At 43.3% G+C, this 13853-nt stretch overlaps 1 protein-coding gene across 1 annotated transcript in view; it reads right to left on the bottom strand.

The window, feature by feature from the left end:
• Window positions 1-13304, bottom strand: part of nav3 (neuron navigator 3) — a 123398-nt gene extending 110094 nt beyond the window's left edge. Inside the window, exon 1 of the mRNA XM_062997194.1 lies at window positions 13080-13304. Coding sequence (XP_062853264.1) covers window positions 13080-13280 — 201 coding nt within the window. The 5' untranslated portion in view covers window positions 13281-13304. The remainder of the gene's footprint in view (window positions 1-13079) is intronic.
• Window positions 13305-13853: the final 549 nt, after the last annotated feature.

A 13853-nucleotide genomic window follows, 5' to 3' on the forward strand; every position in this document is an offset into this window, starting at 1 on the left:
AGAAGATTGCTAACACCCTGAAACTGAGCTACAGCATGGTGGCCAAGGTCATACAGCGGTTTTCCAGGACAGGTTCCACTCGGAACAGGCTTCGCCAGGGTCGACCAAAGAAGTTGAGTCCACGTGTTCGGCGTCATATCCAGAGGTTGGCTTTAAAAAATAGACACATGAGTGCTGCCAGCATTGCTGCAGAGGTTGAAGACATGGGAGGTCAGCCTGTCAGTGCTCAGACCATACGCCGCACACTGCATCAACTCGGTCTGCATGGTCATCATCCCAGAAGGAAGCTGACGCACAAGAAAGCCCGCAAACAGTTTGCTGAAGACAAGCAGTCCAAGAACATGGATTACTGGAATGCCCTGTGGTCTGATGAGACCAAGATAAACTTGTTTGGCTCAGATGGTGTCCAGCATGTGTGGCGGCGCCCTGGTGAGAAGTACCAAGACAACTGTATCTTGCCTACAGTCAAGCATGGTGGTGGTAGCATCATGGTCTTGGGCTGCATGAGTGTTGCTGGCACTGGGGAGCTGCAGTTCATTGAGGGAAACATGAATTCCAACATGTACTGTGACATTCTGAAACAGAGCATGATCCCCTCCCTTCGAAAACTGGGCCTCATGGCAGTTTTCCAACAGGATAACGACCCCAAACACAACCTCCAAGATGACAACTGCCTTGCTGAGGAAGCTGAAGGTAAAGGTGATGGACTAAACCCAATTGAGCACCTGTGGCGCATCCTCAAGTGGAAGGTGGAGGAGTTCAAGGTGTCTAACATCCACCAGCTCCGTGATGTCATCATGGAGGAGTGGAAGAGGATTCCAGTAGCAACCTGTGCAGCTCTGGTGAATTCCATGCCCAGGAGGGTTAAGGCAGTGCTGGATAATAATGGTGGTCACACAAAATATTGACACTTTGGGCACAATTTGGACATGTTCACTGTGGGGTGTACTCACTTATGTTGCAGCTATTTAGACATTAATGGCTGTGTGTTGAGTTATTTTCAGAAGACAGTAAATCTACACTGCTATACAAGCTGTACACTGACTACTCTAAGTTATATCCAAGTTTCATGTCTATAGTGTTGTCCCATGAAAAGATATAATAAAATATTTGCAGAAATGTGAGGGGTGTACTCACTTTTGTGATACACTGTATATATATATATGTATACACTTACACACACACCTATACACTCTGTATACACACACACACCCATGCACACAATGTATACACACACCTATAAACATAATGTATAAACACATCAACAGTATATACACTGTATACATTATACACACCTCTACGCACTTAATATATGTACACACTCTGTAAACACACACACACCTACACACACAATGTATATACACACACACACACACACACCTATACACATAATGTATACACACCTATAAACATAATGTATATACACATCTACAGTATATACACTGTATACATTATATACACTTCTACACACTTAATATACACCTATACACCCTGTAAACACACACACACCTATACACATAATGTATACACACCTCTATATACACAATTTACACCTATACACTCACTGTATACACTTACACACACCTATACACTCTGTATACACACACACCTACGCACACAATGTATACACACACACACCTATAAACATAATGTATATACACAATATACACCTATACACTCTGTATACACACACACACCTATACACTCTGTATACACACACACCTATAAACATAATGTATATCCACACCTATATACACTGTATCCACTATACACACCTCTATGCACTTTATATATGTATACACTCTGTAAACACACACACCTACACACACAATGTACAGTGTATCACGAAAGTGAGTACACCCCTCACATTTCTGCAAATATTTCATTATATATTTTCATGGGACAACACTATAGACATGAAACTTGGATATAACTTAGAGTAGTCAGTGTACAACTTGTATAGCAGTGTAGATTTACTGTCTTCTGAAAATAACTCAACACACAGCCATTAATGTCTAAATAGCTGGCAACATAAGTGAGTACACCCCACAGTGAACATGTCCAAATTGTGCCCAAATGTGTCGTTGTCCCTCCCTGGTGTCATGTGTCAAGGTCCCAGGTGTAAATGGGGAGCAGGGCTGTTAAATTTGGTGTTTTGGGTACAATTCTCTCATACTGGCCACTGGATATTCAACATGGCACCTCATGGCAAAGAACTCTCTGAGGATGTGAGAAATAGAATTGTTGCTCTCCACAAAGATGGCCTGGGCTATAAGAAGATTGCTAACACCCTGAAACTGAGCTACAGCATGATGCCCAAGGTCATACAGCGGTTTTCCAGGACAGGTTCCACTCGGAACAGGCTTCGCCAGGGTCGACCAAAGAAGTTGAGTCCCCGTGTTCGGCGTCATATCCAGAGGTTGGCTTTAAAAAATAGACACATGAGTGCTGCCAGCATTGCTACAGAGGTTGAAGACGTGGGAGGTCAGCCTGTCAGTGCTCAGACCATACGCCGCACACTGCATCAACTCGGTCTGCATGGTCGTCATCCCAGAAGGAAGCTGACGCACAAGAAAGCCAGCAAACAGTTTGCTGAAGACAAGCAGTCCAAGAACATGGATTACTGGAATGCCCTGTGGTCTGACGAGACCAAGATAAACTTGTTTGGCTCAGATGGTGTCCAGCATGTGTGGCGGCACCCTGGTGAGAAGTACCAAGACAACTGTATCTTGCCTACAGTCAAGCATGGTGGTGGTAGCATCATGGTCTTGGGCTGCATGAGTGTTGCTGGCACTGGGGAGCTGCAGTTCATTGAGGGAAACATGAATTCCAACATGTACTGTGACATTCTGAAACAGAGCATGATCCCCTCCCTTCGAAAACTGGGCCTCATTGCAGTTTTCCAACAGGATAATGACCCCAAACACAACCTCCAAGATGACAACTGCCTTGCTGAGGAAGCTGAAGGTAAAGGTGATGGACTAAACCCAATTGAGCACCTGTGGCGCATCCTCAAGTGGAAGGTGGATGAGTTCAAGGTGTCTAACATCCACCAGCTCCGTGATGTCATCATGGAGGAGTGGAAGAGGATTCCAGTAGCAACCTGTGCAGCTCTGGTGAATTCCATGCCCAGGAGGGTTAAGGCAGTGATAATAATGGTGGTCACACAAAATATTGACACTTTAGGCACAATTTGGACATGTTCACTGTGGGGTGTACTCACTTATGTTGCCAGCCATTTAGACATTAATGGCTGTGTGTTGAGTTATTTTCAGAAGACAGTAAATCTACACTGCTATACAAGTTGTACACTGACTACTCTAAGTTATATCCAAGTTTCATGTCTATAGTGTCGTCCCATGAAAAGATATAATAAAATATTTGCAGAAATGTGAGGGGTGTACTCACTTTTGTGATACACTGTATATATATACACACACACACCTATACACATAATGTATACACACCTCTATATACACAATTTACACCTTTACACTCTCTGTATACACTTACACACACACATATATACTATGTATACACACACACACACACACACCTACGCACACAATGTATACACACACTTATAAACATAATGCATATACACACCTACAGTATATACACTGTATACATTATATACACCTCTACACACTTAATATACACCTATACACTCTGTAAACACACACACACCTATGCCCACAATGTATACACACACACACACCTATAAACATAATGTATATACACAATATAAACCTATACACTCTGTATACACACTCACCTATACACACACACACCTATACAATCTGTATACACACACACCTATACACTCTGTTTACACACACACACACACCTATACATAATGTATACACACTTTTATATACACTGTATATAGGCACACTTAAACATACACAACTGCACATAAACTGCAAAAGTTTGTGCCCCCCTTTCAGGCATATCATATTTATATACAGTACTGAGAAACACTGGGGGGGGGCAAAAACTTTGTATAAGGTGGTATGATGTTCTCAGACGAGTGGAAAGACTGAAGAGTTCCGGAGCAGAACCCGGGTTAGAGCAACCCGTCTGACCGCGAGTAACCTTCACACACACACACACACACACACACACACACACACGCATGCACACACACACACACACACACACACTCACACACACACAGAGGGGAAACATCTGGAGGAGCAGCATGACTCTCATTAGCTCTGAACTCAGGAGACACGCAGAGAGACGAGAGGACGAGAACCCTCACTCATTCTAACCACTTCAACCTGGTCAGGGTCTCAGTGACACCTGGACTCCAGACATGAGATATCACACACTCACACAGGGTCACACCTGTGGGTAAATAAGAGCAGCTAATCCACCTACTGTCATGTAGAAACACACACACACACACACACACACACACACACACACAAAGACTAAAGGTGAGGAACAAACCCGAGTCCTCAGGCCAAAAGTATTCGGACACCTGACAAACACTTCTGAGAAGATTCTCACAAGACTTTGGAGTATGTCTGTGGGGATTTGTGCCCATTAAAAAACAACAAAGAAAGAAAGAAATACATGTGGACAGGATGCCAATTTAATCACAGCCCAACACACACACACTTCTTCATTTACACTTAGGACCAATTTAGAGCTGCCAGTCCACCTACTGGCATGATTCTGAGAGGTGGAAGGAAACCAGAATTCTGTTACTGAGCCACATTAACACATTTCTACACCTCAGCTTCAGCTCAGGGACTGATGACCTCACGTGAATGTTCTGACAGAGCGTGACAGAAAGATGTCAAGGGTGCCGTACTATTAATGATTATTATTTATTATTATTAATATTAATATTTATTATTATATGATTATTGTTTTTATTAATTATTATTATTATTATTATATAATTATTATTTTTATTAATTAATATTATTATTATTATTATTAGAATTATTATTATTATTACTATTATTATTAATTATTTCTTATTGTTATTATTCATATTTATTATTATTATCATTATTATTATTATTATTTTATCAATATTTTTTTTTTTTTTTATTATTAATCATTATTATTATTATTATTATTATGATTATGATTATTATTATTATTATGATTATTATTATTATTATTACTATCATTATCATTATTATTATTATTAATATTTCAAAGGCGTCGCCTGGGTGGCAGCATGTGTCTCTAAAATCCAGCATCCTCCACTTCACACATGCTGTGGGCGCTGATGCTCAGTTATTAATTTATAAATCTAGTTCATTTATCATCCATAATTAGAAATTATAGTCGTTTGTAAAACTAAACGTTTTTACATGTATTATTATTGTTACGCTTCTTTAAACTCTGCTGGGTTTAACCTCTCCAGCCAGAAGATCAGATCCTGAACCTGGTGAGATGTTCTATAACCTGGTATCCTGACCTGCTCTGCTTCCTTAAAGATCTTCTAACTACCATCACATCTCCAGCTGTGGGTCACAGATGTTTCTCCTCTATCAGAATGTGTGTGTGTGTGTGTGTGTGTGTGATAATAAAAGATCCACTGACAGGACCAGGTGCAGCACTGCTTCTGTATCCTGATACACAAGCAGCACAGGAACACACCGATATACTGAGGTGTGTGTATAGGACAAATGTATAGGGATATATAGATACTGACATATAGATACAGAGATGAAGACACATAGGGACACAGCCATAAATGGATATAGAGATACAGACATACAGACGTACAAGGGTATAGATATACTGACATATAGAGATACAGATGTATAGAGATTGAGACATAGAGATTAAGACGTATAGAGATACAGATGTATAGAGATTGAGACGTATAGAGATACAGATGTATAGAGATTGAGACGTATAGAGATACAGATGTATAGAGATACAGATGTATAGAGATTGAGACATAGAGATTAAGACGTATAGAGATACAGATGTATAGAGATACAGATGTATAGAGATTGAGACATAGAGATTAAGATGTATAGAGATACAGATGTATAGAGATACAGATGTATAGAGATTAAGATGTATAGAGATACAGATGTATAGAGACCGAGACATGTAGAAATACAGACGTATAGAGATACAGATGTATAGAGATACAGATGTATAGAGATTGAGACGTATAGAGATACAGATGTATAGAGATTGAGACGTATAGAGATACAGATGTATAGAGACTGAGACATGTAGAAATACAGACGTATAGAGATACAGATGTATAGAGATACAGATGTATAGAGATTAAGACGTATAGAGATACAGATGTATAGAGATTGAGACGTATAGAGATACAGATGTATAGAGACTGAGACATGTAGAAATACAGACGTATAGAGATACAGATGTATAGAGATACAGATGTATAGAGATTAAGACGTATAGAGATACAGACATATAGAGATACAGACCTATAAAGATACAGACCTATAGAAATGTAGAGATACAGATATCACCAGTATCACCATTTAACACAAGACGCACATCAATCAACCAACCAGCACATCAATCATCTGCACCTCCATGCCCCCTCTGCTGGAAATGTCAACTCAGAAGGACATGACTCAACTCATTCAGCAGCCGCCAGGTTACAGTCAGTTTATGGACAGATCGTTTTAGATTCTCGCCTGACTAAACGAATCCTCTCCACACGACCTTGGCCACGCCCGACTCTCTCTGTAATGTTCCAGCTAGCGGCTATAAACTACCGGCTTCACCGTTTGTAATTGTTCCTACGCAGAACCTCATCGCAAAGGAAGCACTGATATATCTCTTGGTTAGCAGTGGTTCCCGTAAGTCCCATTTGGATCTCAGGATATCTGGATGACTTGTCGCTGAGCCCTTGGAGAACTTTAAGCAGGCTTTTACAGAGCAGCGGTTCTCAACCAGGGGGCCATGACACCCCAGGGGGCCTCGGTGAGCCTGGAGGGAGGTCCCGTAGCCCACCACAAAGGTGCAAAGATCAAGGAACTGCGACTACAAAAGGTTCTAATTCAGGCTCCTGTGAGGATCCAGGTGAGGAAGCTCCTACCATCCGCTCACCAGAAATAAACCCAGACAACATCAGGAAATACTCAGATTTATACCTTCATCATGGATTCATCGAATTCTCATGAGCAAGAACTTAAGACCCTGTGTCCTCCTAGTTGAAAGTGTAAGAATGACGTGATAACCCGTGTCAAGGGTCCGAATTTTATTTATTATTAAATAAACAGGGAGTTTAAGAGGGAAAACGTGGTTGTAATGAATATAGGAAATTAAAGAAGTGTATATTTGAATAATCAGGGCATTCTTTGCTCCGTTTGGCCCCTCCGTGCGGCTCAGTCGGGGTAAAATCACCTGCCGCGGGTTCCACTTTCACTTCGGAGGCGTTCATGCATATTTATCGGTATTTTTCCAGACCACCCGTAGCCGTGGTACATAAATACCCCGACCGATGTAAACAAGGCACTCATCATACGCTCGGCTGTGCGATCGACCAGAACCCACAGCTCTGTGTTTACATTCCTCGTGTTCGCTCGGTCAGGAGCACTTCACGGCTCACACGGGCCGAACACCGAGCCCTGAGGGACTCCACTTTCTCCTATTGCTCTGTAAGATCCCTTATCGGCTGCAAAGTGTGTTTATTTATAACAAAAACACACACACGTACACACTTCACTTCACTTTCATCACAGGTAGTGACGGGGGGTCCTGTTTACCCAGAAACGAAACGCTAAACCATCGCAGGGACCGGGGGGGACCATCACAGGGACCGCTCAGGGGTAGCATGTAGACACCCAACCGGTCGATAGCTCAGCTGGGGATTCGAACCCTGGAAGCAAGTACGACTTTCTAATGGCTGAATTCACAAGTTTTAGCCAGAACAGTTGTAACAGGTGTAATAAATCAACTATATAAAGGAAATGATATGATTCCGACTCGGCACCAACCCGCAACGGAGAAACTGGATAGACAGGGGACAGTGCAGAAATGAGAACTGGATCGTGACTTGGCACCAACAGTTTAGGGAAGGACCTTTACATAGAACCTTGTTCAAGGGGACATAGGGGCCTTGTTCAAGGGCCCAACAGCAGAAACCTGGGGCTTGAAAGTGGGGCTTGAACCAGCAACCCTCTGTTCACTGGTCCAGTATCTAACCAGTGGGCTACAGCTGGCCCTTAACACTTACATTTTTGGCACTTAGCGGACGCTTTTATCCAAAGCGACTTACAGCAGTGTGACAGTATACTGTCTAAGCAATTGAGGATTAAGGGCCTTGCTCAAGGGCCCAACAGTTGAGGTGGGGCTTGAACCAGCAACCTTTCCATTACTAGTCCAGTACCTTATTAACCACTAGGCTACAGCTGGCCCTCAACATTTACATTTTCGGCACTTAGCGGACGCCTTTATCCAAAGCGACTTACAGTACAATTGAGGATTAAGGGCCTTGCTCAAGGGCCCAACAGGAGCAATCTGGCAGAGGTGGGGCTTGAACCAGCGACCTTTCCATTACTAGTCCAGTACCTTAACCACTACACTACAAATGCCCTACCCTAAGGACCTTTCCCGTTCCAGCATGACATGAAGAACACAGAGGCCTGAGCTCAGCCCCACTCAAGAGCTCTGGGATGAACCGGAACATCGACTGAGGCTTTCTAGACCAACATTGGATGGGCACAAATTCCCACACACAGACACACTTCACAGATCACCGTATAGTTTATGTTTATCATCTATGTTTATCGAGTAGCCAAATCGATCATGGAAGTTTAAGAGAGCGTCTCTGTGTAGAATCAGACTGACTGTAAACCACCTGATTCATCAGACGGGACTCGGCTACGTCAAAAAACAAGGGGACGCTCGGTCTCCGTCTCGATGTGCTACATGTCCATAAATAGCTGCACACGTCCAGCCTTAAATCACGATTGTTTTCCCCCACTGAAGACTGATGGTGTAACGGGGCTGGGCGTCGCTGCGAGACAGGGGACGAGACGCGACCCCAAACACGTGCAAGAATGGAAGTAGATCCAAAAAGGGGGAAGAGCACAAATAAAACAGCGTCCACATTATTAGAGACAACGAAACGTAGAGGTTTATTATTTATTTAGCGCCCCCTAGTGGTGCAGGTAAAACATATTTGTATGGCGCTTTTTGGGACCGACCCAGCATTAAGAACAGGTAAAAAGCACCAGCGCACCACGTCCTCTCCTTCTAGTACAGATAAAAAAAACACATTTTTATAAAGATTAGCGATCCAAGGATTGAACCCTGAGGGACGCCACATGCACTGATTATCTGCTATGCTACCACCGCCACATCTGTCTCAAGTCAAACGTATCCGTATGTAGCGTTTTGGGAAGACCCGGTCTCAAAGAGGCTTCACAGATTACGGGTCTGACACCCCCCTCATTGGCTTAGCTTTCAAAACTAGAGACAGTTTATTAGCATTCGCACTAGGGGTCCATAAACTGGAACCCTGAGTATGTAAAGAAGCATTAAGGAAAAGAAAAAAGCACCAGCGCATCACGTCCTCTTCTTCTAGTACAGATAAAAAAAAAAACATGTTTTTATAAAGATTAGCGATCCAAGGATTAAACCCTGAGGGATGCCACATACACTGATTATCTGCTATGCTACCATCGCCACATCTGTCTCAAGTCAGGTCAAATTTTTACGGCGCTTTTTGTGACGAACCCGGTCTCAAAGTGGCTTCACAGATTCAGGGTCCGACACCCCCTTATTGGCTTAGCTTTAAAAACTAGCGACTGTTCATTAGCATTTGCACTCTGGGTCCATAAACCAGAACCCTGAATGTGAACAAGCATAAAGGTAAAGTAAAAAGCACCAGCGCACCACGTCCTCTCCTTCTAGTACAGATAAAAAAACACGTTTTTATAAAGATTGGCGATCCAAGGATCGAACCCTGAGGGACGCCACATGATTATCTGCTATGCTAACATCGCAACATCCATCTCAAGTCAGTTCAAACGTATTCGTACGGCACTTTTTGCGATGGACCCGGTCTCAAAGTGACTTCACAGATTTTGCGTCCGACACCCCCTCATTGGCTTAACGACAGATTTAGGTGGATTTAGGTGGTAGTCCAGTTTTGCTTATGGATGCTAATGCGCCGGTGCTGTCGAATAATCAAATCTGTATTTATTTATTTTAATTGTAACCAATCAAAGTTTAACTGCACATTTTAGAAGGACCGAAAACCTTCATGATCTTTTATGTTCTGGTTGTAAACAGGTGGGAACGTGTCCAGACAGGCGTGTACACACACACACACTCACACACACAGATGTTCAAACACACAAACACGCACCTACACACCACCTACACACTCCTTCACTCGCCCCACCAATCAAACTCAAACGAGGGAAACTCGGCACCTCTCGGTGACCTTCAAACAGGTTAGGACAGGTTCACTGTCAGAGAAAAGGACCAGACACGCCCCCCCCCAAAAAAAACATCAAAACACCGGAGATCAGGAACACAGGGGATCAGGAACACAGGGGATCAGGAACACAGGGGATCAGGAACACAGGGGATCAGGAACACAGGGGATCAGGAACACAGGAGATCAGGAACACAGGGGATCAGGAACACAGGAGATCAGGAACACAGGAGATCAGGAACACAGGGGATCAGGATCAGGAAAATAGGGGATCAGGAACACAGGGGATCAGGAACACAGGGGATCAGGATCAGGAACACAGGAGATCAGGAACACAGGGGATCAGGAACACAGGGGATCAGGAACACAGGGGATCAGGATCAGGAACACAGGGGATCAGGATCAGGAACACAGGGGATCAGGAACACAGGGGATCAGGAACACAGGGGATCAGGAACACAGGGGATCAGGAACACAGGGGATCAGGAACACAGGGGATCAGGATCAGGAACACAGGGGATCAGGATCAGGAACACAGGGGATCAGGATCAGGAACACAGGGGATCAGGAACACAGGGGATCAGGAACACAGGGGATCAGGAACACAGGGGATCAGGATCAGGAACACAGGGGGTCAGGAACACAGGAGATCAGGAACACAGGGGATCAGGACACACGGCCACGCCCCTCTCCAATAACATTCAGAACTCATAACACACAGCCACGCCCCTCTCCAATAACATTCAGAACTTATAACACACAGCCACGCCCCTCTCCAATAACATTCAGAACTTATAACACACAGCCACGCCCCTCTCCAATAACATTCAGAACTTATAACACACAGCCACGCCCCTCTCCAATAACATTCAGAACTTATAACACACAGCCACGCCCCTCTCCAATAACATTCAGAACTTATAACACACAGCCACGCCCCTCTCCAATAACATTCAGAACTTATAACACACAGCCACGCCCCTCTCCAATAACATTCAGAACTTATAACACACAGCCACGCCCCTCTCCAATAACATTCAGAACTTATAACACACGGCCACGCCCCTCTCCAACAACATTCAGAACTCATAACAAACAGCCACGCCCCTCTCCAATAACATTCAGGACTAATAACACACAGCCACGCCCCTCTCCAATAACATTCAAAACTCATAACACAGCCACGCCCCTCTCCAATAACATTCAGAACTCATAACGCACAGCCACGCCCCTCTCCAATAACATTCAGAACTTATAACACACAGCCACGCCCCTCTCCAATAACATTCAGAACTTATAACACACGGCCACGCCCCTCTCCAACAACATTCAGAACTCATAACAAACAGCCACGCCCCTCTCCAATAACATTCAAAACTCATAACACAGCCACGCCCCTCTCCAATAACATTCAGAACTTATAACACACAGCCACGCCCCTCTCCAATAACATTCAGAACTTATAACACACGGCCACGCCCCTCTCCAATAACATTCAGAACTCATAACACACGGCCACGCCCCTCTCCAATAACATTCAGAACTTATAACACACGGCCACGCCCCTCTCCAATAACATTCAGAACTTATAACACACAGCCACGCCCCTCTCCAATAACATTCAGAACTTATAACACACGGCCACGCCCCTCTCCAATAACATTCAGAACTTATAACACACGGCCACGCCCCTCTCCAATAACATTCAGAACTTATAACACACGGCCACGCCCCTCTCCAATAACATTCAGAACTTATAACACACGGCCACGCCCCTCTCCAATAACATTCAGAACTTATAACACACGGCCACGCCCCTCTCCAATAACATTCAGAACTTATAACACACGGCCACGCCCCTCTCCAATAACATTCAGAACTTATAACACACGGCCACGCCCCTCTCCAATAACATTCAGAACTTATAACACACGGCCACGCCCCTCTCCAATAACATTCAGAACTTATAACACACGGCCACGCCCCTCTCCAATAACATTCAGAACTTATAACACACGGCCACGCCCCTCTCCAATAACATTCAGAACTTATAATAATAAATATAAATATAATAATAACAATAGCAATAATAATAATAATAATAATATAATAATAATAATTATTATTATAAAATTTTTATATAAAATAATAATAATATAAAATAATAACAATAACAATAATAATATTAATAATAATAATAATAAAATAATAATAATAATAATAATAATAATGTAATAATTAATAATAATAATATTAAAATAAAATAATAATAATAATGTAATAATAATAATAATATTAAAATAAAATAATAATAATAATAATAATTAATATTATTATTAATAATAATAATATTAATAATAATAATAATAATAATAATAATAATAATAATAACGTCTCTAAATTCAAAGTCAAATTAGCAATGAGGTAAAAAAACCGACAGAAATAAAAATAACTAAATAACAGGAACACACACACACACACACTCAGGTTGGATGTTCATGCCCGGTGTGGAGGCGCTATTTTCAAATCACAACAAGGAAACCTGCGCGGCTTGAAGATCCGTTCATTCATTCCTTACACACACACACACACACACACACACACACACACACACACACACACACACACACACTGGCAGCAGGTTTTTACTAAGTACTTTCTGACTGACCTTACAGATCCTCCTCTCCTCGTCCAGGTCGCTCCTCTCCTGCAAATCCGATTTGATTGACAGCTGACAGGTCAGGGTGGGCGTGTCCGAGACGCCGAGATCCGACCTCTGACTTCTGTTTTGGATCGGTAGAGCCGTGTGCACTGGCCTGGAGGGGACCGACGGCTGGCGCAGTTTAGAAGCGACTCCGACTACAGGCATGTTTCCTCAGCGCCAGTGTGTGTGTGTGTGTGTGTGTGTGTGTGTGTGTGTGTGTGTGTGTGTGACGTCTGGAGGAAGGTAGGAGGGTCGGAGCGGGTTCGGCAGGAACGGTCGAGAGACACCGAGCGAGAGCAGGAGTGAGAGAGTGAGAGAGCAGTGCATTCTTCAGCAGCTCTGACTAAAGTGAAGGGAGTTTAGTTCAGTACCCATGATTCACTCCTCCTCTCTCTCTCTCTCTCTCTCTCGCTCACCCCTCCCGCCCTTTCTCCGGTTCTTCCAAAACCAGGAGCCGTCGGGGGCGTGAGTCCTCGCCCTCGCGCCAGTATTGGGTGAGAAACTCTAAACACGCCGCTGAAAGACTGAAGTGACTCTGCAGGAAGTTCCGTCCACATATTTTTGAATGATTCTCCCTTAATCCAGCAGCTCCTTTGTTTATATATTTGTGTGTGTGTGTGTGTGTTTAAGAGCTTGGTGAGATAAAGTTCAGACCACAAAATATTTGGTTCTGCGCCCCCACTGGTGCTTCTGGTGGAACCTCTGGTGCATCAGCCCAGTTTCCACCAGAATAACTCT

This window comes from Trichomycterus rosablanca, chromosome 1, assembly GCF_030014385.1.
Source record: "Trichomycterus rosablanca isolate fTriRos1 chromosome 1, fTriRos1.hap1, whole genome shotgun sequence".
Classification (NCBI taxonomy): Eukaryota; Metazoa; Chordata; class Actinopteri; order Siluriformes; family Trichomycteridae; genus Trichomycterus; species Trichomycterus rosablanca.